The following is a 25,554-nucleotide window of genomic DNA, read 5'->3' on the forward strand; positions in this document are numbered from 1 at the left end:
TTTACAAGAAAAGGCTCCAATTTCCCTCCTCTTTCATTCTTTTGGAAAAGAAATCAAAATTCGAATTCAAAAGGGCATGATATGAGTAGTTTTGGTATCATACCCACCAAGGCAGCTCTTGGCGTTCACCTTAAAGATCCTCAACAAGTCCGCCGCCATCTGCCTCGCCGCCGGCGAGCATCCGCTCTGCATCAGGAGGAGCAGCCTCGTCAAGCCTCCCTCCGCCGCCGCCGCGGCATCGGCCGCCCTCCGGTCCCTGTGCCGGTGGCACACATTCCAGAGCACCGCCACCGCCGCCTCGGCCCCCTCCTTCCCGGCCTTGTTCATCCTCCTCACCACCGTCTTGATCGCCTTCTCCTCCTCGCAGATCGCCGCGCGGCCCTCCGCGCACCCCGCCGCGGCTTCCATCACTCGCATCGCCTTTTCCGCCGCGGCCGGGGATGTCGCCGGGGAGGCGAGCACCGACGTCGCCGCAGCGACCACGCCGAGCTTCACCATCTCCTCCCGCGCCCGCCGCACGCCGGAGATCAATGCCAGGATCGCAGTCGCTGGCTCGACCGCGCGCGGATCCGTCTCGCCGGCCAGCCGGATCACTTCGCGGATCAGCTCCGCCGACTCGGCGATCGAGCTCCTCGCCTTCCGATCCGACATCGAGATCATCTTTTCGAGCAGAATAGCAGCGTCGATCCGGGGCTCCAGCCCGCTCCCGTGCTCCAAAATCCGCACTAGGGCGGAGACGGAGGAGGCGAGATCGGACGAGATGGCCGCTGCCGCGATCTTCCTGTTGCCAATCTCAATGCAATCGGAGGTAAGCACGGCAACAAAAACCCTAACGGTCGCCTCGGCCGTCTCCAGATCCGGTCTCTTGAGAAGGGGCGCGATCGCGGCGGCGCAGCCGCCGGCATTGACGAGGTTATTCTTCTCAAACTCGTCGACGTCGTCAGAGAGGAAGAACGCAGCGAGACGGCGCAGCGGATCCGCCGGATCCGCCGCGGCGCGAATCTTGGCGAGGAGGTCTGGTCCTCCGCCGGAGGCGGGGTGGGGTAGGGTTATCGCGGAAGACCAGAGGTGGATGAGGCTACGGAGGGTGAGGTTGGGGACGAGGTCGGTGGAAGGGAGGGGCTGCATGGTGGCGGGACACGTGGTGTTTCCTGATTCGAGCCAGCGCTGGATGGAGGAGCGATCGTACGTCACCCCCGTGCATAGGCTCACAGGCGACTTCATCACGTCCAGTGAGATGGGGCACCGGAAGAAGCTGGGGACCTTCACTTCCAGTGGCTGGGATAGCCTATCCTCCTTCCTACCCATCATGGCACGACTTATCCCTACTCTTAACTCTTATCCGCCTTCTTATTCTTCTGACGTCGGATTAACTATCGGCACGAAGTATAGATGGGAGGAAGAGGAGGACGAGGGAGGGGGTGAGGACTGAGGATGGAAAGGGAAAGGTAGGGAGGGGGGTGGATTTTATTGGGGAGGAGTCAAAGAAAGAAAGAGGATGACGTCTGATCGGGTGCGAGAGATCGCTTTCCTTCCTTTCTTTGCTTTCCCATATTTACATATAACACCCTGTATAATTAAAATTACGTTTAACGCCCTATAAAATCTTTCTTTTGCGAAAAGAAGGACGACGGTCAAAGTGAGAATGGTATTCAAGGTTATTACAGAGAGAAGCAGGGTGTTAAATGCGAAGTCCCCACTCCCCAGTCGCAATCGATTGGAAGAGTTGTTTATTCTGGTCGACGGTCAAAGTGCGTGCGGATGGTGAGCAGATTTCGTGGGCTAACAGAGGAGGATATCCTGCACACGCGGTAAGACACAGTAATCGTGATACGCAGATCATAAAGATCCCATCTTGTGGCCGCGATCTTCCGGGTGCTCCTCTGGGTGAGAATAAATGCGTGCTTCTTAAAGTTTTCTTGTTAACTAGTAATGATGATAAATTAATTTATCGTATGCAGAGGAATAGAAGGAGGAAGAAGACTTTTAATATTTTTTTTTTAATTTTTAAAAAAAAAAGATAAAAGAAGAAGAGTGTGGAAAGCAATGAATGCGAAGGTGGTGGGGTCGGAGATCGGAACCAACGGAGGATAGGGAGTGACACGTGGCGTGTACGTGCCCACTGGCACGGATTCGAACGGCCGCCGCACGCTCGGGCTTCTTCCAAATGCCTGCATTTCTGGTCAGTGCTTAAAGTCATTAATTACTGCCTTTCCACTAATTAATATGCCACAAAATATATTTTAAGGTGTAATTCTTTTTTCTTTATCAGAGTTAATATTGAAGTAAAAAATGCTAGCATCGTTTTAACCTATCCTGATATATCTGTAGATGACATTGAACTGGTAATAAAGTTGAATTATAATGCAACGGAGAGAAAATTGTTCTTTTAAGTTCTTAAATTTCTGAAAGTTAGTGGAAGAAAAAATTTAGAGGAGAGAGAGTATTTCGATTATTTTCTGCTAATAGAAATTTTATCATACTATTTTGATTTCACGTTATGATTTACGATAATAAATTGGATAATACTTAACCAAAATGTTGACAATCTTGATAGAAAATCACTATTAAAACTACCAGGGGTTAAATTTAAATGTCAGGGGACACTTGAAAAAAATTTCAGCCAAACTATGAGCAGAGTAAGATATATATATATATATAATTCTGATTACAATCTTATAGTCAAGTATTTCGGCCTTAATTAAATCTGCCAGCTAATTGCATTCATGTTTATGAACTTTGACACCTACCTAAATTAGCTAAACGCACTTTTCGTGAGTCTACCTAATGTTTGTTACAGTGGGAAATTTACTAATGGTACAGCGTATACAACTAAGTCAAGGGAATCCAAGTAATTGGTCTAATCCAACTAGTTCTCCCCTCCCACGTCTTTGACCATCTTAGCATGCAAAAATATAATTAAGATTCTGTTCTTAGCTAATCAGTGGCCCCCTCTTCCGACCTCGAAAAGTCCACGGGGTCGAACCATCGATTTTTGCGTCGGAGCACACTTATTTGACTTGGAAGACCAACAAAGTCAAGTGCTCGTAGATCTTCTAATCCTATTTCCTGCCCCGGTTTGTACGTTTTGTGTTTGTCCCTTCAATTCCACTACTGGTTGTCTTGTTCGTGATTAATTCACTGGATTTTGTTTTGAATCTTCCGTTTACTTGCTCTTCCAGTTTCTCCATTCCTAGCTGACAACCATTCAATTTATCCCAATTTCCCGGGTTACAGGAACTTTGGACCACTTAGATATAGTTGCTGTTAAATTTTGACAAGAATCTTTAAGGCATTAGTTGTGTTGGAATGGAAGTTGGATTCAAGTATGCCTAGGTGTTGATGCGTGTAGAGAAGTCGGTATTTAATTATTTAGAGAGGACTATTTGCATCAGCATGCCACTGTATATTTTATTACCATCCAATGTGGTCCTAAATCCTAAGACTATTGAACGATCTGTTGCAACTAGGGGTGATAATGGATCAGATAAAATCCAATATGATCTGGTTCTATATCCGAATTTAGTTGGATATAAATCAAGACTTTTCTATCTAGATAGTCTATGCATATACAGATACATGCATCTTTATATGCATATAGTTTTAAATATTATAGAAAAAGTGATATGAAAGACAGTTTTACATGAATTGTGAATCTACTTTTCATGAATATATTAATTGTGTTTAAAGATTGCAGTCATGTCATAAGTTCTTATAGATTCATATTTTTCACCTATAGTTGCCAGTTTTACTCTTCCTTTCTTTGACTGTTTCTTCATCTCATAAAGCATTAAATGTGTTGAATCTTCGACGATGCGTTGCTTAGTTCTAGCCTTACGTTAGTATGCAATATTTTCCTAATCTTGTCTACTATATTCAACAAGTCAATTTGGACGGAAGGTAGCATTTAGTTGTGTAAAGTACCAGTTTATTATTCAAAGAGAGAGAGCCACTTTGGTTGAAGAACTCCACATACCCACATGTTTGGTTCAACTGCTTTAAAGAAGACAGCCTAGCTCAAGCTCATAAGGATTAGTTTTAGTGCCAACCTTGACATTTGTCAACCAAGGCAAAGAACCAAACCCAACTGCCATTACCAAAGGGTTTACTTTAATGCATTCATACAAGTCAGATATGAATAGAACTATTAGCCATTTTGCGAAAAGAGACCCCACAATTTATTCGTAATGCATGGTTGATGAATAATGTAATTGTTTTGTTTGGGTGATGCTGGAAGACGTGTGGTTAGGGAGGAGTCTATTAGGCTTTTGGTACATTAAAGTATCCAATCAAAGAACACGGAAGTCTACACTTTGACTAGGGCTCCACTAGAGATATATTTATACAAGGTGGTTGTGGTGTCCAATAAGGGAAGAACTTTGCTTTACGTGCATGCATTAAATATTCCACATTGCTATTACCATGTTCACAAGGCACATCTGAAAACTAAAAGCTTATACTTCTGGAGTTCATTTTTCTTGAAAATGTTGAAATAGGACCACACCGAACTTTAGTACTTGGTTAAACTAATCATACCTGTCAAATAAACTTACCAGTTTAACCTGAGAGAAACTTAGCATCTATGACCCTGGCTTAATTTTTTTTTTCTTTCGATTATGATTGAATCCAACAATCTTAGCTGAATGCTCTGAAAGTAACTTGACCAAAGGTCGGATTTCAGAGAGATAGAAGGCACTTGGTGGGTGAATGCATACCTTTTAATATCTCTCCATTGGGAACATTATGTAATGCTATCTCATTCTTCTCATAAAAAGAGAGAGATATTTGGACCAGCATTTTTCAAATGGCATGCACATAAATATACATGTTGAATTGCACATAAACATATTACGACTGATATTGTTCATGATAAACCAGCAACAGTACCATTTTCATTATCATGTCTACATTCATGAATTGCTCACAAAGGCGTTTGGTATTATTGTGATTCAACCTAGCGCTGCAATTGGCATACACATGAGCAGTTAGATTCATCATGTCATAAGAGTAGGTCTTTTAATTTGATACACGTGGCAGAGTACTGTAAGGCCAGGAGTCTCCTTTTAACATTTTATTAGCTATAATTCAATTCTGGGATGCAAGCAATTGCATTCCTGATCTTCAAGTGATTCATGATCCAAGGGATGGAGCTTCAGAAAAGGTATCTTCTTGCACTAGTTAGCATTGAATATTATACTAATTTACTAAGATATATGGATTCCATTTGTACATTTCGAAACCTAGAGCCTGTTTCTTTCATGTGTATATGTTCTATTTGTATATATTCATTAAATTTCATGGCAATCTATGAAGAACCCACTATATCGTGATGAAGAAATCAAGAACTTCCATTGAAGGTTGATTGATTTTCTAAAGAAGAGTGTCATCGTGGTGCTAAAGATACTAACAACTAAGAACATATACATTAGAAATCCACGTGATTATAGAACATATGGATTCATTTCTAAGAATCATATCTTTTTCACTTTTATCTGTGTGAATTTATTAAAGTATTACCACATCGAAGTAACAGTGGTTTTCTAATATTTTTCAGGTGAGAATTTTATGTGTGGATGTCTTCACATGGCCTTTGACCTTTTCATTGGAGGGGAGGTATAGTGGGAGAACGAGAGAAGATTGATTGAAGGTACTTTTCCTCCTTTAGATGGTGGCCACTGTATATGTGGCTTTTTTTTTTTTCCTTTTTCAACATAAAAGTTATGCTTAAAACGTAACAGTTGGATCCTACTTGTAGATTATGAATATACATAGATTTAATAGAAGAGTAAAAAAGGCAACGCGCAAGGGTTGAATGGCAGAATAATAGTGATCCATCATTTTGCGACGTCGGTACCAACACGATACTTCCTTTCTGATGTTCAATGTTTCTAAAGTTGGTCAAAGCCATTCGCCAACTTGTCAAATGTTTATATGGATTGGCATGCTAGTCATCTTTAAATGCAGATGTTTCACAAGCATCCTAAGGTTGATTCTTATTTTAGGACCTTTTCACACTAAAGTTGATTTAAAACATTTATGAGTTGAAATGTATTATTCACAAGATGCAATAGCTATTGCCTTCTCAGATGGTTAGCAATTAAAATGAGCTCATGATTTGCAAAACTAGGTTATTTGCAAGTGGTTTTATTCAACTTTGATGTGCTTAATTTTCCTACAAAAGTAGTTTCCGGAGTCTTTTACAGTTGACACAACTACATGAATGGTAAAATAGTAGTAAAAGACATAGGTTTTTTTTTTTTCTTAATCCATGTTTATCTCTATTCAAGCAGTATTTGCAAATCATGATGCATGACTCTTGTAAGTTTAATCTTAAAGAAGTTGATGTATAGCAATACTTTTCTAAGCTGAAGATATTCTAATGACTAGTGTCCTGCCTTGATTGTGTTCAATTATCTAGTCCCTAGAAGAAAACCCACTAGGCAATGCAGTTGAAAGCTATTGGGCTTGCATTTTAGGCATTGTCCTTTGGGCTTAGAATGGGCCACGGCCCATTAAACTGTTTTCTTTTTCTTTTTTGACAAAAAAAATAAAGAAATCTTGGGACACTGTATGTTTAATTGTCTACCTATGAGAACATCTAAGCACTACTACCTTTGATGACTCTGAGATAATGAAAAATTGTGCATCTCTTAACATGCCAAATCATGTTTATAGATATCTTGGATAGGATCACCTAGTTTCACATATCAAGCTAGGTAGCTATTTGATATAAAAGATTATGCATATAATCTTTCTGAGCCTAAGTCTTCACATTAATAACTTGCCTAATTGAGGTAGAATCCTGCAACATCTAGTCGATAATCAAACTAAAGTACAATCTACTCCTATTCAAATTTAGCATTTTGGGCCTATTGAATGGTCTTGAGTCTTGACATAAGACAGACATCAGGGAGAGTGATGGGAGTCATGGAGTAACTACACCATACTAGCTTAAGCTCTTAGCAAAAGTTGTTGTTGTTTACTAGTATTTAGACGAGGGAAATCTTTTCTTAATCCTCTAGGTTTAATGTATATTTTTTATGGAACAGAGTACCCATATGACTTTTCCAGGATTCCAGGCTTGCTTTTCTCTTTCCAGTTATTACTTGGAAAAGTATAGATGCAGCTTAATTAGACACACCAAGTTGGACCGCAATTGCAGCACAAATTTGCATCATGTACTACAGTCATGCTTTTACAGCTGCCACCATGGGACTGAAAACTATTCTGTTGCAAGAATTCTTCTGAACTAATTGCTAGTCCAGTTCTATTAAGCATACCACCTCTTTTATGATCTTGGTCATCTCTTATTGGCTACATCTGATAACTTTTCGCACAATCATGCATCATGAAAGCTAATTAGCTCTAGTATTTATAAGAACTGTAGGGCCTTGTAAAGCACCACTACCCTGGAAAAAATTCAGTACCAGGTTAAGTTTCTTTCTCACATTTTTTGTATTTCTGGACTTCTTTTCCCTGCAGACACTGAAGAGCCCACCATGAGAGTGTTGTAATAAATTTGACACCTGTGAATTGAAGACATGTATACGGGGACAAGGAAGATGCTTATGGTGGTGGGTCATGGCTTCATAACTATATATGACACGAGTCAGGGGAACATGGACCATGATAGCAGACATGAGCTACATCTTCTCCTTTCTTTGACCCAAACATTTGGCCAAGCATGCAAATGTATAATAGCAATGTGGAGTTCCTCTCGTCAGCTTGCATGTTCTACTTCCTCAAATAAAGGTCTGGAAACCAGGCAGGTAAGCAAGTCTACGCATTTTATCTCTTCAAGTTTTCTTCCTTCGTGAGCTCAAAAATAGAAGCCAGCTCACATAAGATTGATATGTTTGCATTCCCTTCATTCAAGAACTTGCACCTTTGCATGATTGTAGTGGCTTATCAAGAGTCTAGGTTGGTTAGTTGATCAAATTAAATGAAGCCACCATCCAAAAGCAATTCAGTTTTACATAACCATCTTAAGGGTTAGGTGTTAAGATGCATGAGACCTTCCTAGTGTTGTAGACCAATTAGCATGGCAAATCTTTTTTCTTTCAATCATTCAAGAGCACGAATAGTATATATAGATAGGCCAAGAGGCTAACGGTCACTCGGTATATAATTATTTTTGCTTTGTCAGACTTTAACTAACATACTAAGTCGTCTAGTTTAGACTTCAAACAATATGTTTTATTAAACTATTGTCTCAAATTAAATACCATCGAGATATCTTGAGTAAGTAATTTTGTTCATAAAATCACTTGAGTTAGAGTCTGACTTAACAGCCTCCCATGGTTGGTCATGGTAGACTAGTCGGTTCTCTTCAATTTTAGAGTACTCAAAAGTAAAACATCCGCACGTCACATTTTGTCCCAGATTACTGCTTTGTAACCATTGCATTTGCCTATTTCCTTGAATAGGGTATCAATTATGGGTCTAAAATAGTACTCACCTGATGTAGAGGACAGTGAAATGCACTACTGGAACAAAACACATACATCCTGAAGCATGTCATGAAACAAATGCTATAAATTGGGATGGAGACGGAGGCCATTCAATACCACCATTTACATTCAAAGGAATGCAGAGAATATCACACTGCAGCATTAAAAGACCCATTGCGTCATATTTATTTAAGGGGGGGCCAGGAGACAATATAGTATTATTCAGTAATAGTTTAATTAATACGTGCACTCTAGTTCTACACTTTTGAGCTATTAAAACGGATATAAGCCAAATAGTGATATTAGTTAAAAGAAATTACATTTAGTTATAGTACAATATTATTAGTTTAAAAAAAAATCCATAATTGACGAGGTGTGGGAGCCATGGGGACCCCCCCTTAGGACAATGTAGCCCATGGGTGGCAACCGTCCTACACATGAATCTCATCATCTTTACTATGCCAATAGTCGCAGTTTACACATCATGCATTATCTTGTAATACCTGTGTAAGATCTTAGGATTTTTATTTTTATTTTTATAAGAAATAGTCTTTTTCAATATATATAGAATAATTGAATTAGAAAGGAGCCACAACAAATATAAATCATATATATATATATATTAAATATTAACTCTAATGTTTATTAGAATAATTAAATCTATTATGACTCAAACACCACAGAGCTCTTATATCAGTGGTACTTGTACAGAGGAATTTAACTAGGACATAAGTTTTATGACATTAATGTAAAATTTTATGCCATACTTTTTAAAAGAGAGAGAGAGAGGGGGAGGCACAATCACATCAAGAGAGCACATGAGCAGAAGCCAAGGGACAGGAATTCCTGTTTGGAGGGGTTGAAAGAACAGTAGCATTTTCCTTAGTCGGCCATTAAATTTGGTGTGGACCCACTCACCCACCTAACCAGTCGACACAACCCTACTTTTTTAATTAACATTTGCTTTTCCCTTTTGCCTCCTCTTCCCTCTTCTTCATTAGTCCCCCTTGATTTCAAGTTTATAAGAATTCATATAACTTGTTTCTTCCAAACACACCAAACCCTACCACTTCACACCATGACCACTACTAGTTCTACTACAAGCTAGTAGCTAGACCAACCCCCATGTCTTCATTTCATTAATTCCACACCCATCTCTTGGCAACTCCTAAGGACCCTCTCTCTCTCTCTATATAAGATACTTTTCTCTTGTTTATTGAACATATCCATGTATATATACTTTATGTGCAAGCATCTCATAACTCCCTCAATACTTTGTCATTGCCATTTGCTTACATTCTAAACTCTCCTTCCCCACCACACCTTCACTTCATCTCTAGCTCACAACTCACTCCTGCCAACTTCTTCTTGTGCTAAAAGGCCATATGGGTCACCTCACAAGGGGCTCAATTCTCATATGGTGTCTTCTAATTCTTCTATTGGCTTCATCTTGCCATGGGTCTAGAAGCACACAAGCCTTCAAGGAGAAGCCATTTGAGAGGACGAGTTCTGGTTACTTCTTTGGGTTCTTGCCGAGAGGGGCACCTATACCACCTTCTGGTCCTTCGAAGCAGCATAATTCCATTGGATTTCAGAGTCACAATTCACCTTGAAGACATAGACATGAATGTACTGAGGGGCCAATGTACATGGTTTTGTTCTTTATAGATTCCTTTTCGTGTAGGATGTCTCTTTTGCTTCTCTTTTTGTTGATCACTTGGTGCAGACTTTTACATGACTCTCTTTTTTCTCTTGTTGCTGAAATCTATAGTGATGGAATCATTTTATCATATATATATATATATAATTATATATAAATATTTATGATACCTCTTTGATCACGAGAAGTGATTGTCTTCCCTGACACACACACACACAGAGAGAGAGAGAGAGAGAGAGAGAGTTGACTGATCTTAGGAGGACTACCTGCCAAACTTCTGGGGTAGCGCAGATAAAAAGTTGACAAAGTCTACAGTATAAAAGATTGTATATTAATTTTGTTCTTATTCATTTCATTCTCTACTCTTGTTTTTTTCCCTTTGTTCTACTGAAGAGTATAGAGAATTACTTGAAGAGAACCAATTCATACAACATCCTTTTGTTTTGCAAAAATTATGGTCAATTCCATATATATATGTATAAAATCTCTTTATTAGTTGGGAGTAGAATTTGATTTCTCTTTGAAGATATAAATTGTTGGTACTTTGCTGCTTCTTAACTTTCTTTCTTTCTTTCTTTCATAGAAGAAAGAGTAGAACCTAATTATATTAAGACAGTAGAAAGTAGTGAGAGGAGGGACAGTGGGTAGTTAAAGAGCAAAGATCAGTAACTGCCGACCTCTTGTGAGGAAAATGAGATTCTCATTTTGTGTATGAAAAAGAGAGTAATCTCTTGCGAGGAAAGTAAGCTCTTCTCATTTTCTCTATGAAAGAGAGAGCTAAACTCTACGACTTGGAGGAAACTCAGAAAGGATATAATATATAGGGATAGAGAGTTGGATATTGTCGGTTAATTTGTGACCCATCAGTTTGAATTTTTAGGTGAGATGGTAACTTGTCATATACTACATTCAGGTTTCTCAAGTCCCTCTCTCTTAACCCCACCTTATTGATCTATACTCGAGACATCTTAATAATTGTTGCTCCTTTTTTTTAGTTTTCATTATTAATATTATTGCTTAGTAGTTTTTGTTAAGGTTGTTAATGCATATATCTATATAAACATTTTAGAAAATTTTATAAATCAAAATTTGTATTTTATCTATTTTGTGATTCACTAAGGGTTTTATAATCCGGCTCTTATTTTTTTTCTTATAATTCTTATTTAACATCTTTCGTTAATTTAAACGATAATAGTAAAAGAATATTTCGTTATAATATATTAAATAATTTATAAAATATCTAAATTATCTATGCCTTCTTCGGAGGGGAGGAGGGGCGGAGAGGAAGAAAAATAATGGTGATGATATTTTAATGATCTGATCGATATCAGTTAGTTAAAATAACTTCAGGATGTTAAATAAAAATTATAGAGAAAAATGAGAAGATCCGTTATAAAATTATGAAAGATGTAATATGAATCATAAAATATATGATTTATAAAATATCAAAAAATTTATTTATATCTATATCTTATAATTAGCCCGGATGTTGTACCCACCGGTTTGACCCAACGCGTGGTTTTCAAACCGTGTGGTTGGTCTCTTGTCTCTTGGGCATGGTCACATTATAGGGGCGGGCCCACGGTGGGTGTCAATTGTCACATCCTAGAGATTTGGCACTTTAGATCGTTTTCCGTTTGGAGGAGGATCTAGTGGTGATCACAAGCCATCCTTCGTAGATTTCTGGTCGGGCTCGTTACAGTAACTAATAGTTAGTAGATACCTCCATAAATTTTAATTACTTTGCATCTTAATCTGATTACTATAAGTTTCTATTTTTTAGAAAAAAGAATCATAAAATAGAAGCGAATAAATACGATAATCTCTGCATCCAATTTAGTTTAAATACCAAACCAAGAATAATATGTTTACTGTTCATATCCAAGCTACAGGCAAATGGTTGTTGTCTTGTAGTCTCATCTGGCGATTATAGTTTTAGATGTAGCTCAAAGAAATATACAACCCGACGGGTTGAAATCCAAGCGGAGATTTTGTAGTGAGATTCTATTACCATTTTAAGGTCTCAAAGTTGGCCGGATTCCAAGATGCCGTGAGGCTATGCGAAAGAACGAGCTTGAGCTGTCTAAATCTTTCAGATGTGAATGTACTGGTGTACCATGTAACATTGAATCATGTACCGAAATCTAGTCAAAATTTACCACGAGTGGTAAGATATCATGTTGTCTTACGTGGAGGTGCTGAACAAGAAGTGGCCAATTGAGAACCCCCTCACATTAATGTCCTTGAAAAGTGCAAACTGACCCAAGATGAGATGTTTCTTGTTTTCCACATGAGAGAGAGAGAGAGAGAGGTTCTGTGCGTCAAATACTTTGGTTTGGCATCTAGCTGAATGTAAGTTAGTCATGCAAGGATCAAAGTCCACAGAGTATAAAGTTAAAAAGAGCTGCACAAACAGGACTTATGCCATATGCCAAAAGGTTTTTCTTTTTTCTTTTTTGAAAGCCAAAAGGATTTCTAGTCAGATGCTTCTGCCTAAAAACTTATATATATATATACACATATATATAATGGTATCTACAACAACCTTCTCAAGATAACAGTAATCACAGGTTAACACGGGTTAACTTCAAGAATTAGAACCATTGATTAAAATATAAGCAGTAATTTAAAGCATACGGCATAATAACCTCCCCAGCCCAGCTCGAGGAGTAATGTAAATATGTTCGAGGAGAGCCTCAAGCCCAGCTCCAGGAGTAGTGTAAAGCGATACTACTTATCTTCTTCTCTGTTACAAGTTAGGGAAAGCCTGGAATCCCTTAAAATAGAGAAGGGCGAACAGAGAGGTAGATAGATACTATCTAAGGACAGTAGTCTTGCTCGATCAGGACCCTAGCTTTATTGCGAGCCAAAACACTGAGAAAGAAGAAAAATGAAAATACCGCATAACGATAGCCTGTGAAAGAATACAGTTACAAGACAAAGACGATTCTTTCGCGAACTAATCTCCACTGCTATCTATAATGAAACCAAAATTGTCGTACTGGACCAAAACAAGCAGCTAACCTCCATCGCTGACTGAATGTAGCACTTGAACACAAAATAGGTTTGGAAATATACTATCTTGATGAAGAACAAGGTTGGAAAAACAAAGTAGGAATAGAGAGCAACAAAAGAAAAAAAAACATCAGAAAAGCTTCTTCTGGAATCAAACGCCTGCGATAAAATTATCGCAAAACTTGGTTAAAAGGAATGGAAGATCAAGGCTCATTTATTCTACTAGAAGGTCCATCACTCAAACCTTTTAATAAGAGGGGCTGAGCTTATCAATTATCTCTGAATTGTTTAGAACGAACAATCCCTGGATTATTTAAAACAGAACTGCACATCCACAAAAGCAGACAGACTAAACGAAAGTGGTAAATCATGCAGCCACCCTCCCGGGGATCTGCCATATTTTCTCATGATCTCAGCTCAACATAGGAACCAGAAAGCCCTGAGGTGCCAAGAAGAGAAACCTGCAAAATAAAAAGGTTGAGCTGGTTCAGTTGATTATGTCCAAAGTTAGAAAGAACAACAACAGCTACAATATCAAAAATATCAAATATCAGCTTTCAATTGGTATTGCAGCTCCCTAAAATGGAGCTCTGGTGGCAAGCTGCGTTGTTACCTTCGAATCTAAAACAGAGATTTTGATTATAAAAAAAAAGAGTAAAAGATGTTACTAGCGAGAGTATACAAGTTGGTAAACAATGTCCTAGATTATTTCTCTTTAAACCTGTGCACTGATCTTTAGCCTTCTATGGTACCCTGATATTCTATAAAAAAAATGCACTGAAAGAAGAACTAAACTAACCTTTCCCCATTCAGAGCCAATCCCACTGCATCTCATCTTTAAATGTATCATTTTCGTGCCCAATTCAGTTTCAACTTTTTTCCGCAAATAAGCCTCATCAGGACCAAAAGAATCCAGATATGTCATGTATCGCTTATATGCAGCTCTAACAGCATCTTCTATGTGATCTGGCAAGGGCCCTACATTCTGTAGAAAGTTTAGACGAGGTAATCAGTCAAAACTTCACACACATTAGCCTTTTTTTTTTTTTTTTTCTTAAGGATGACCAACAAGATGGATTTACCTCACCACTTAAACCACTTAGATCATCAAGAGCCATTCTGAGGCTGACCAGTGCACCACCAAACTCGACAGAAGCCTCAGCTGCACAAAAGACATTCTTCAATGCCTCCTGACCAGCCTTATCATCAGTAGATTTAGAGAGTGCCTTCTTTGCTTCCTCCACCACAGAACCTGGGAGTTCATCCCAGTTTGAAGCCATTAGATCCTTGAATGCAGCCTCTACATCAGGGTCCCTTATAGCAGGCAAGTGGCTCACATTTGAACTGAATAGGCACCTAAAATTCCATGTAGATGGAAGAGTAGACTCTGACATTCCATAATAGAAGAGAAATATTAGGATGAAATCAAAGTTGTGTAATAAGGCATAAGCTAAGGATTTTCCAAAAGCCACATGTAGAAAAAGGGAATGGTGTTCTTTCTATTGTATATTCTAACACACCCCTCACTTATGGGTTTGAGATAACTTATCAGCCCAAGAAGTAGATTCAACTTAAATAGGTGGAGGTTTTATATTTTTAAACAAAGAATGGACCTAGTTGGATTCGAGCATTTGATCTCAAGACCTCCACTCTAGTACTATATTAATTCATCAATTTCTCTAAAAGCTTAAGCTATTAAAGAACAATAATTTTTACATTTTGTATTTTAAAATTTTTCTCACTTACGAGCTTGAGACACTTTGACAGGAAAGGAGCAAAAAAGCCACAAGATATAGGAAGTTTTGAAAAAAAAATATACTATGATGCCGCAGCTAGAAGTGAAGAAAAAGAATGAAATTTGTACTTAATATTAGACTAATAGAAATATTTGAATAAACATAAACAATGTCATGTTATTGCTGTCTATAAATAAGCCTGAAGACATCATGGAAGATCCTCCCAAAAGATTCTCCAACTCTCAACCAGCTATTCAAAAAATGATATTAAATCATCGAGTTAAGTAGTTTGCTAATTATGAAGCAGAAAATGTTGAGAAGCCTCCACAAAAGACAATTGGCAGATTCCTAACCAAACAATGAATCAACCTGGGGAGGCTCTTTCATTGAAATTGGTGAGTCAATTTATAATATATAGTTCTAATTCATGAAAAGCAATGCTCCAAAACTTATTCTAGAAATAAAAAAGATTCTAGCTACAAAAGAGAGAACAATGATGTTTGATTGTTTGAAGAACAATAGAATGTTATCCTCGTCCCTCTTGTACAACTAAGAGAAAGGTCCTAAATGAAACAGCATTGAAGATGCTTGGCAATGTATCAAAAAGAAGAAACAAACATATTATCTCACCATAACTAGCAATGGCAAATATAAGCAGTCTGGATATCAAACTAACTGAATACATATCATGCTTCTGAATGTATACACCCAGAGACACACACAAACAGCATAACCACATCTTGATCATTCAGATTCGATGTATGTACCTCTGTTACAAAAGAAAGGACAATAATGCAATAGCCCAGCATCTTCCAAGAAAATATAGAAAACCTTAGCGTCAGAAAGAATCATCATCAACGGATATCTATTAAAGTTACAAATTCCTATAACCAAATACACTTAAAACAAGCATCATGAAGTATACTCCTGACTAAAGAGCGCCTTTCGTCTTTTACTCCAATCAATCATTAAACACACAGCACTGTTCTTCCTCAGCTCATTCTCATTCTCCTAACCCTCAAATAATTAACGTAGCTAAGACAATTACTACGCCTAAATCTTCCCTAACAATCAACAGATCACAACACAAACTCCACATGGATTAATAGAACCGCCAAATCAGAGAGAGTAAGAGATCAGACGAGATACGCACGACCTGAGATGCGATAGGCGGCGAAAGGCGTAGGAGAGGAAGGCAATCGGCTCACGGCTTTCCCGCGCGAGGCGACAGCGGAGATGGAGGAATAGCTCGCGCGCGAGAGGAGGAGGATCCTTCGAGCTGCGGCGGAGGTGGATCGGAGCATCGTCGCCATCAATCGAGAGAGATCGCGTGAGAGAGAGAGAGAGAGAGAGAGAGAGAGAGAGAGAGGGGGAGAAGGGTTCGATAAAATTTGGGGGTTTGGGAATTAGAATGGTTTCGAGAAGGCGGTGTGGTTTCCTCGGCCCACAGCTTTGCTAGTGTTTGGTCTCCACGATAGGCCCATTTATTATTACATGGGCCGAGCCCATGGGTTATTAGTTGGGCCTCCAAATATTAGGCCCAAAACTAGAGTATATAAGTACCTAATCTTTCTCTGTTAACCAGCACTGCAAATAGGATTAGAGCTTAATCACACACACACACACATGCACACTTGTTAATTAGAATATCCCCCATCTCCATGTGACCAAAGATCTTTCCAGGTGTGCCTTAATGAGAACTGAGTGGGTCTGCAGCAGGGAAACCCACTTGATCATTGCTGAGATAATTAATCAACCAAGGGGTGCAGTTTGCTGTTCAAGTTGTGGAACATAAACAGAGACAGACTTAAGAAATAGTGGAACGAGAGGCATGAGGTAATTAACAATTGTTCTTCTCTTTGCTTGTAGCTACTGCTGTAACCTTTTGGCATTTAATGACAGACTCCTGGATGTGTAAACCTCTCAGATTAGACTTTCAGTCTCATTCAACTAGTTTCCAACTCTACTCATCATAGTTTGATACATAAATATTAGGATCACCCAGATTCATCCAGCACTAATCTTAAAGGCTCTCGGAACTCAGATTATTTGACCCTTTCTTGCAAAGCGTCGCATAATTATTTCAACAAAGCGTGTCCAAAAAGTAAAATTCCAACCCCACTATCGAAGGTACTACTCAAAAAGTCAAAAGTGCCCCCTTTTTATAGTCCAAAAATAGGATAGAATATTATTTTGAAGCTCGCTATTTTGTATGTGTAACTTTGGACTATTAGGAACAGTTAATTATGTTGGATATGTTCTACATATACAAATATTATTATCAAACTTTATGAAATTAAAAGTATCTCCTTTGACTAAATTAGTTTGCACGATTAAAGATTAGGTCGGCCGCAATTCCAATTAGTTAATTAAAATAATGGACTTAAAAGTTTATTTTTATTTTGGGGAAAAAAAAAGAGAAAAGGAGGGATTTGGAAATAGTGAAGAATGTAGGGTTCAAACTGCAAATATCACTCTATTTTTTCCGTATTTTTTTTTACTGCAGACTTTCTAACCAACTCTTTATTAGAGCGGCCCCGAGTCGTACGGGGCACTGGATCACGTGCCAGACCCGAATCCGATCACGTGTGGGCCCCCACAAACTTTTCCCGTATATATTCCAAATTACGGCTACGTGATCGTAGGACGGTGAGCCTTATCCAGCCCTAGAATCCAATCCTTCCCCTCCATCCATGGCGAGAAGTAATATAACCTGGTAAGTATTGAGATCAGAAGTCATTGCTTTGATATCAAATCGTCGCCTTTAGGCCAAAAATCGAATCTTTTATCTTTTGTTTTTGTCTGGCTCTAATCCGATACCGAGATAGGGAGATGGTGAAAATATTGGATTTTTATTGCCTTTTGATGGCGAGAAAGCAGGGGAGGGGGAGAGGAGGAAATCTTTGGCGTGCGCAGCAGTTGGGTGGCTCGAAGGACGCGGCTTTAATGGCGGGAGGCGAAGCCTACACTTTAGAGTCCGAGGGGAAGTGTCCGTACCGGGAGTTGTAGGTCGTAGGAGAGGAAGACGAAGGGGGGAGATAACGGCACGTGTCGGTTGGCGACCGGATCCCTCGCCTGCGACGACCGATCCCTTTCCGTAGCTGTCCGGTTCGTTTACCGGAGCCTGCAATCTCTTTAAAGATCGCCATTATTGCGCTATAGAAAGCGAGTCGATTTATTATACCTAGACGAGGGAAAGCCTGCCACTTTTCTTTGTTTTGTTTTTTCCCTTCTAGTTTAGTGCTCTGTTTCGATCTCGCCATGTCTATTCCGTGGGGATTCGTGCGGCTCCGCCGCTCGTGTTGGTGGCTCGTGCGGTCCGGAGGGTTATCGGAGGGAGTATATAATTTGGGGTTGGACGAAGATGGACTTTGTTGTTTTTTGTTCAGTTTTGATCCGGATAAGGAACGTGTTTAGAGGTAGAGAGCAATTTGGAATTCGAAACTTTTATTTTAATTTTTTGATAGAATTCATCCTGTTCTATTGTTATATATATTTAGATTGGGTTCTTATCCTTTTTATCTACTGCGATCGGAGATTCTGGTGTCTTGGATTCTATTAAGTTATTACTTCATGAATTCATGAACGGTAGGGTGTATCTGACTATAAATGTAGTAGCTTAGTTCTTCGACATGTCGAATTCACTCTTTACTCTTTTATTATGCAGTGGACTTGAGCTTTAAATATTTTGGGAATCTACTATTTCTTTGTTGTTATTTTAGGATTTACTGGTACTCCAAGTGTAGAAGAGGATCTGCTTGCTGTAATTGTAATATTGTAGTTATTGATTCATTTGAAATTTTGTAGAGAAGTTCTGGTTGAGAATTTTAATGGTATAGATTTTGTTTTAAATAGTCTAGAGTGGAAAGGAAACCCCACATAATTTTCTGAAAACAAGTAGCCTGCCTTAAGTGCATTAGAGCTTTGCAGTCCATTTAATTGCAAAACTTGGTTGTGATTATACTCCTATGTTAATTTTTCTTTGTTTTAAAGTTTCATTTTTGCCGTCAATTTTTAGTGCCATGACTGCTGGTTCTATATTGGAGGAGCAGAAGAGGCAGTATCAACATCTGAGATTGGAGTTGTGATAGTTGTAGCTGCTAAGCTCTTAACTTTGCTGTAAAACTACATGGTGAATAATTCTGAAGCTTCTGTACCATTCTGATAAACATGCTGAGGTTCGAGGAGGAAGGGGAAGATGCCTTCTTTGATGCACGCGACAATATCAGGACTTCTATAAGTTCTTCATCATCAGAGGAGTGTGATATTGGTAAGCCGGAGTTAGAGCTAAAACAGTTTGATCATGGTTTATGGACAGTGGAGCTGATCAGTGTTCAGGAACGACGAAGAAGGTTTTTCCAGGGAATGGGATTTGATGAGTGTGTGACTGCTGCATTTAGTTATTCTCATGATCACCAAGAAACTACAGGGGACAAGCCTTCAGAGGCTATGGAGTTCGAGAGAATTGCAAGTGGTAGAAGTGCGTCTGTGGATACCTCTTCCCTTGATGATGAGTTAGCAATAGATTTTCGCCGCTGCATAAAGGATCTTGACAGTGGGAAGAGATTTATTGTTCATGATGAGGGACAGGATGGCTTATTTAGCATTCTTAAAGAAGTTGGTTCAAATAAAGTGCTGACTCTGCAAGAGTTTGACACCTTACTTGGGCCCTCTTCTTCCGTTCAGAAGCTTTTGAGTAGAGCTCTTGTCCATGGAGAAGAAAAGGACAGCGGGTTTGGTGCTAAGAACAAGAAACTGAAAAGCTGGTGGAGGAGACCTGAAGTAGGATTGTGCAAGTATGGTTTTCCTGTAAGTACTACCAAAATGAACAGGTCAATCAGTGGAAGGGTTAGGCAACAAAGGAAAAAATGCATGGAATTCGCTGCTCTGTTCTTGGATCAAGAGATACAAGCCCATAAGGGCTTAATTACGACATTGAAGTTCTCTCCATCTGGATGGTATATGGCAACCGGTGGCGAGGACTGTATAGTTCGAATTTGGCAGGTTAGAGAAGTGGAAGCCTCTTGTAGATCTTTTAGTGCAGAGATATCTGATAAATTTGTTGATAGAGTTAACAATTTTAAGTTGAAGCTTGGAAAAGGTTCTGCTCAAGTTGTTATTCCCCAAAAGGTCTTCAAGATTGAAGACACTGCCCTTCATGAATTCCATGGTCACACAAGTGATATCTTGGATTTATCGTGGTCTACATCTGATGTGAGTTGAAACCCCACTCCTTTACCCTATCATAGTCTATTGCTAATATTATGTTACGTTTGGTGGGATAAAATTTTAATGTTTTTATTATCTAAAATTACATATCTTGTTTACGTCGTTGGATCACCTAGTCTGGCATTAATCTTTTGCTTGTTGCACTAATATTCTTGCATCACTTCTTGCATTTCCCATGTTAATGCTTGACAGATTGATTGCAGTGTCTTCTGACATCGTCTAAAGACAAAACAGTGCGCTTGTGGAAAGTCGGCTACAAGAACTGTCTTAAGATATTTCAACATAATGATTATGGTAAGTATGAGAAATCAAATTACAAATTCTGGTTTACTTTTTTTCCTGGTAGTTTTCTCTATCAACAACATGGCTGTAGATCACAATGAGCTGAACAAATTCTCCAAATTGTTTGAATTTTTCTTGCAAATATGAATAAAGTTGTGATGTGTATGGAAGCGTTGTCATTGATTGAAAATTTTGTCCTATACCATTAACCTTTCTTAGATAAAGAGTTATTGTAGTTTTGTATCTCCTGTATTAATTGTCATCACATTCCTCTGTTTACATAGAATAATTTGTTCTTCTCTTTTGTATTACGTGGGTACCAGTGACTTGCGTTCAGTTCAATCCTATTGATGAAGGATACTTCATCACTGGTTCTATAGATGGCAAAGTCCGTGTTTGGGGAGCTCTAGAGAACAGGGTCATTGAGTGGGCTGATATTCGGGATATGGTCACTGCTGTGTGTTATCAACCAGATGGAAAGGTTTGAGTCTTAAATCTTATTATGTTTTTCAATGACGAACATGATATTTTCTGCCATTTGTTAGTCATTAATGTCATTTTATCAAATCAGGGTTTTGCCGTCGGTTCTATTACAGGAATTTGCCGCTTCTATGATTACTCAGGTACAAAATTGTACTGTGCTATTCCCCCTATTTCAACTTTTGAAAACCTATTTTCTCATATTTGTGTTTGTTTTCTTTATTTGAACATTTTTGAAGAGCTCTGATTTTTTTTTTACTTAATGTGCATTGCCTATGTTGTTCTGGACACAGGTCAAAACATGCAGCTTGACACAACATTATGTGTGTATGGTAAAAAGAAATCCTCGGGGAGCCATATTACTGGTCTGCAGGTTAGTTCTTAAAGGTAGTGGCTTTCTTTAATTGCAGCTACTCTAGAGATTTTAAAATTGTTCTAAGAGTGAACCATACAAAATTGAGTTCCTCCTAAAACTTGCATGTTCCATTGTTTCAGTTTTCTCCATTTGGAGCTCAGAGCATTATGATCACATCAGGGGACTCCAGGATACGAATTTTTGATGGCATTGATGTCGTACAGAAATTCAGAGGTAGAGCATGATATGCCTGTCAATTTTTGTTCGTAGTTTGTGTTGAAGTTGATGAATTTTCTTTCGAACAGCAATATTCTTACAGATATTGTTTACTAATTCTTCGCTAAGCAAGCTAGACTTTTATGAATCCATGTACTAATTCTAATTTGCAACTTTCTTTTGGTACATCATCCAGGTCTCCGGAAGGCCAATAGTCTATTCTCTGCATCATTCATGTTGGATGGAAGATATTTAGTCTCTGTAGGCGATGATTCACACGTCTACATTTGGAACTCTGATGGCTCCAGGAAGCCCTCCAAAAGAGCCAAATCAACTAGCTCATGTGAACTATTCTTCTCCGGAGGTGCATCTGTTGCAGCCCCATGGCCAGGGGTGGACCGAGGTGCTCGATTAAGTACGGGCCATCTCGACCCTCCTTTATCACAGAGGATCTTAGATCCATCCACCTTGCTCAGGGATCCATACTGCTATTCCCTTGGAACTCGGCTCTTCTCTGATGGCTTCACTAGAGGATATGCAACATGGCCAGAGGAGAAACTTCCTTCACCACTGGCTGATAATTATCATCATCACTATCGACATCTTACTTCTATCTCAGCTGCATGGAATACAGTCATAGTGACTGCAAGCAACGATGGAGTCATTAGATCTTTTCATAATTATGGCTTGCCTGTTAGGACATGAGATGCAAGAGAGGCTTAAAGCATCACCAGAATCACTGGATCGTTCATGTCTTAGTGGCCAACCTGAAGGCCCTGGAGGCCTTTCTCGAGGTGGCAGCTTTTTTTTTCCCAAATCTCTTTAGACGCTCTAAAGAGGTTCTGCTGCCTGGAAAGAAGAAAAGAGAATGAAGCAAACCAGTGATTTTGTTTTTGTTTCCAGAGGTTTTATGTTCAATAGGAATACGAAAAGAAAAAAGAAGGAAAAAAGATAGAATTTTTTTTTTTTTTGGGGGGGTTAAAAAAAAGGTTACTTTTTTGTTCTAGAATTATTCATCAGGTTGTACGTGTTCATGTTTAGTTAGTAGTTGTTAGCTCTCATAAATGTGCTGCTGACTTTGGTGGCTGGTGGTGGTAAGGTGAGTTAACTGCTGCTCTGATTAGCTTGCCTTTACTTATGCTCTACTTGCATAGAATCATATTTATGAATACATGATTGGCCATATGATTCACAAGTTTTATACTGTTACACGACTGAAATAGGTTTCTTGAGCAATTTTAATTATGAGCATTGGGATAATTAAAATTGATTAAGTCAACGATACATGTCATAATTTTGTGCAAAGAAGAGCAAGCCGACTCATGGGAGCTACTCATTCCAACTTAGAACTTTTTCAAAACATTTGCTTAAGAGTTAAAGTACATGTGGATTTCTAAAATATTAAATTATTTCTCTCTTCTTTTTTCTTTTTTTATAAACTTTTAGTGACATTCTAACATCTCTCTAGATAAAAGTAAACTGGTTAATAATGTGACAACTGAATGATATTAGGATAGAAATTAAACGAACAATCAACGGAAATTTGAGAGAATTTACTATGAAAAATATATGAAAACATCTATACAAGTAAAGAAAGGCAAGAGCATAAAGAGCATATAAACTATTCAATCTGGTTGTAATCAAAACTACTCCTATGGACTGTGTCAATAGTCAGAAAAAGATTGAAAGAAGAATTTACAAGAAAGAGGAGGAGTTAAATAAAATAAAACGCATCCAGTTGCCAATTTAGACTTTGAAGTCCTGCACAACCCACATGATGCTAAAGAAAAATACAAATCTCGGTTATGTCTTAGTCTAAAGAATAAATAAACAAATAAATAAAACCAGGAGGGAGGGAGGGAGGGAGGTAGGTAGGTAGGAAGAAATCAAAATGCCTAACGAGATCTTACAGAAGAACCCAAAAAGTTTCTGAATTTTTACCTCGTGAATACAGACAAATGGAAGGACCCATCAATGCGATGCTTATCTTGAGACCGGTCGATCATCATAGATCAAATTGGGTCAAGATATCCCAACAAGCGTTTGGAGATAGAAACAATGGAGATGGTAGCAAATTGCTAGGGCTTGCCAGGAACGAGCTGCCCTCCGCGGAGCTTCTGGTGGTGTTGCTGTTTGTGAAGACGGGGCTTAGGTCGAAGTTGAGATAGCTCGGATCTAGGGGCAATGGGGAGAAGAAGCTGGGAGAAATCGGCGGCAAGGCCGACGGCAGGGGGGATAGGATCCCGGGGAATGAACTGGACCGGTCCAGTATGTTTTGGTCGACGTCGGTGGTGGCGTCGTCGAGATTGATGACGTGTAGGGCACGATCGGGGTTGGATCCGTGGACGGATTTCTCGATGGAGGCGAGGCGGGCGGCGGGGGAGGGGAGGGAGGAGGAGGGGGAGAAGGCGGCGGCGGCGGCGGCGGGATCGACGTCGGAGTTGGATGGGCCGGTGAGGCGCTGGACGAGGGACATGAAGTCACCGGGCTTGGTGTGGATGATCTTGGGGGACACGGCGTAGATGATGACGGGAGGACGGTGGTTGGCGGCCTGAGGATGCGGCGGAGGCGCCGCCGCCACCGCCGCCGCCTGCGCTTGGTTTTGAGGCGGGGCTATGGGGGGCTTCTTGATCTTGTAGGAGTCCTTGCGTACTCTGAGCGGGGCGGGTCGTGGACCTTGGAGCTCACGGCGAGGGGAGGGCCTTCCCATGGATGGATCCATGCTAATTAATTCTCCGGACTTTAATTTGGGGATTTTAGAGAGAGAGAAAGAGAGAGAGAGATGAATAAAGAGGAGATGGTTTGTGGAGGGGGGGGTTGAAGGTGGAATGGTCTTCTGCTGGACTTTTAGAGAGAGAGAGAGAGAGAGAGAGAGGGCACAAGAATTAAGACTACTTAAAGGGTAATAATTTGTTTTAAAAAATAAATAAATAATCTGATTTAAATCGTAAATAAATTGATCCAATTGGAATAGAAGAAAGTCCACGTAACAATACAGGAAGTCAATGGATTGGGCAGTGACAACTACTGGGAAGTGGAAAAATAGAAACTTACTCGAAAGTGGTATTATTTGATCAAAAGGGACGCCACTGCAAAGGCGGCTACCGTACGACGTGGCACACTGACGTACACAGACAGTAGCAATTCTTACATTCTGGTTTGCAGAGGATCGTGTCAGAGAGAGTCACACAGGTGAGGTACTACTCACATGAGTGGGAGAGGGAGAGAGAGCCACTCTGAGATCCTCTACTGGGTTTATAAATTTCCTTTGCCTTAAGTATGTTCTACTTTTCTAAAACATACTGGCTTAAATATGTCAACTAAGCTACCCTCATGTAATGGAGATCAAAGGAGAGATTAAAACCTATAAGTACTTTTTAGTTGAATGTCATCCTCATCCCCATTACACCATTACCATGGATTGTCAACTAGCTAGGGATGCTTTCCAAGTTCCAACTCATAAATGTTCACATGAACCATGCTTCTTAATGGAGTTTTGTGCCCATTATTCTTATCCTCACCCAAAAAGTAATAATCATAATTTCACTTTCAAATTTGTGAAAGATAGTAGGGCATTTGTGAATGGATCCTTCTAAATATTATATATATATATATATATATGAAACATAACTAATCATTAAGATTTCATCAGAATATCTCAAAAACACTTGCAATATTCTTATAAAATACATACTTTTTTTTAAAGTTAAATATAAGGATATCTATGTCTTTTCATATGCTAAATTACTAATTTTTTAAGTTATAAGTTTGGAAGGGATAGATACAAGAAAAACCCAAAATAATAATATATGGACCATATACCTTCTAAGTTCATTACCTTTTTTTTTTAATTTCTTATCAATTAAGATTCTTCCTTCATAAATTTTCCTTCTTTTTTTCTTCTAATCCTTGACCATTACAACATTTTATTCCTCATGACCATTCAAGACTACCTACTTCTTCTTCCTCTAGATATCCAATAAATGCTAAAAAGAAATGTCCCCAAATTAGTACCTAAATACACCCACCATCTTTAATTAATGAAAAGTCCGCAATATCGACAAGATCATCAGGTTCAAAGATAAATTTGATGGGCTACTTCGAGATGAAATCTTGTTAATTACTCCATTA

At 39.2% G+C, this 25,554-nt stretch overlaps 4 protein-coding genes and 1 long non-coding RNA gene across 10 annotated transcripts; 2 read left to right on the forward strand and 3 right to left on the reverse strand.

The window, feature by feature from the left end:
• Positions 1-11: 11 nt before the first annotated feature.
• LOC140772506 (U-box domain-containing protein 27-like) lies at positions 12-1,443 on the reverse strand. Its single transcript, XM_073114607.1, has one exon. The coding sequence runs from the start codon at positions 1,309-1,311 to the stop codon at positions 67-69; it is 1,245 nt and encodes a 414-aa protein (XP_072970708.1). The 5' UTR covers positions 1,312-1,443; the 3' UTR covers positions 12-66.
• A 3,663-nt stretch (positions 1,444-5,106) lies between these two features.
• LOC140772507 (uncharacterized) lies at positions 5,107-9,839 on the forward strand. The gene is made up of 3 exons (XR_012106303.1): positions 5,107-5,161; positions 5,555-5,647; positions 7,483-9,839. It is a non-coding gene; the product is annotated as an uncharacterized lncRNA (long non-coding RNA).
• Positions 9,840-13,323: 3,484 nt separating this feature from the next.
• On the reverse strand, positions 13,324-16,243 carry LOC140772578 (succinate dehydrogenase subunit 5, mitochondrial). 2 transcript variants are annotated; one of them, XM_073114718.1, is made up of 4 exons: positions 16,015-16,243; positions 14,208-14,512; positions 13,925-14,110; positions 13,324-13,586 (listed from the first exon to the last, which is right to left on the reverse strand). In XM_073114718.1, the coding sequence occupies exons 1-4, from the start codon at positions 16,172-16,174 to the stop codon at positions 13,530-13,532; spliced, it is 708 nt and encodes a 235-aa protein (XP_072970819.1). In that variant the 5' UTR covers positions 16,175-16,243; the 3' UTR covers positions 13,324-13,529. The 2 variants fall into 2 exon arrangements, with proteins under 2 accessions (XP_072970819.1, XP_072970820.1); XM_073114719.1 differs by having other exon boundaries at positions 16,018-16,241.
• A 1,267-nt stretch (positions 16,244-17,510) lies between these two features.
• On the forward strand, positions 17,511-22,161 carry LOC140771740 (uncharacterized). Of its 4 annotated transcripts, none has more exons than XM_073113388.1 (8): positions 17,511-17,577; positions 18,880-20,075; positions 20,294-20,384; positions 20,696-20,853; positions 20,944-20,995; positions 21,146-21,225; positions 21,348-21,441; positions 21,620-22,161. In XM_073113388.1, exons 2-8 carry the CDS (start codon positions 19,032-19,034, stop codon positions 22,126-22,128), a joined length of 2,028 nt encoding a protein of 675 aa, XP_072969489.1. In that variant the 5' UTR covers positions 17,511-17,577; positions 18,880-19,031; the 3' UTR covers positions 22,129-22,161. The 4 variants fall into 4 exon arrangements, with proteins under 4 accessions (XP_072969489.1, XP_072969488.1, XP_072969490.1 ...); XM_073113387.1 differs by lacking the exon at positions 17,511-17,577 and adding an exon at positions 17,593-18,280; XM_073113389.1 differs by lacking the exon at positions 17,511-17,577 and adding an exon at positions 17,593-17,969.
• LOC140771741 (protein MKS1-like) lies at positions 22,155-24,285 on the reverse strand. Of its 2 annotated transcripts, XR_012106214.1 has the most exons (2): positions 23,365-24,285; positions 22,155-22,272 (listed from the first exon to the last, which is right to left on the reverse strand). XR_012106214.1 is itself a non-coding variant. In XM_073113391.1 (1 exon), the coding sequence occupies exon 1, from the start codon at positions 24,143-24,145 to the stop codon at positions 23,429-23,431; it is 717 nt and encodes a 238-aa protein (XP_072969492.1). In that variant the 5' UTR covers positions 24,146-24,285; the 3' UTR covers positions 22,958-23,428. The 2 variants fall into 2 exon arrangements, 1 of the variants encoding a protein (XP_072969492.1); XM_073113391.1 differs by lacking the exon at positions 22,155-22,272 and having other exon boundaries at positions 22,958-24,285.
• Between the last annotated feature and the right edge of the window lie 1,269 nt (positions 24,286-25,554).

The sequence above is a fragment of the Typha angustifolia genome, chromosome 12, assembly GCF_048772165.1.
Source record: "Typha angustifolia cultivar Huaian chromosome 12, ASM4877216v1, whole genome shotgun sequence".
NCBI classification, from domain to species: Eukaryota; Viridiplantae; Streptophyta; class Magnoliopsida; order Poales; family Typhaceae; genus Typha; species Typha angustifolia.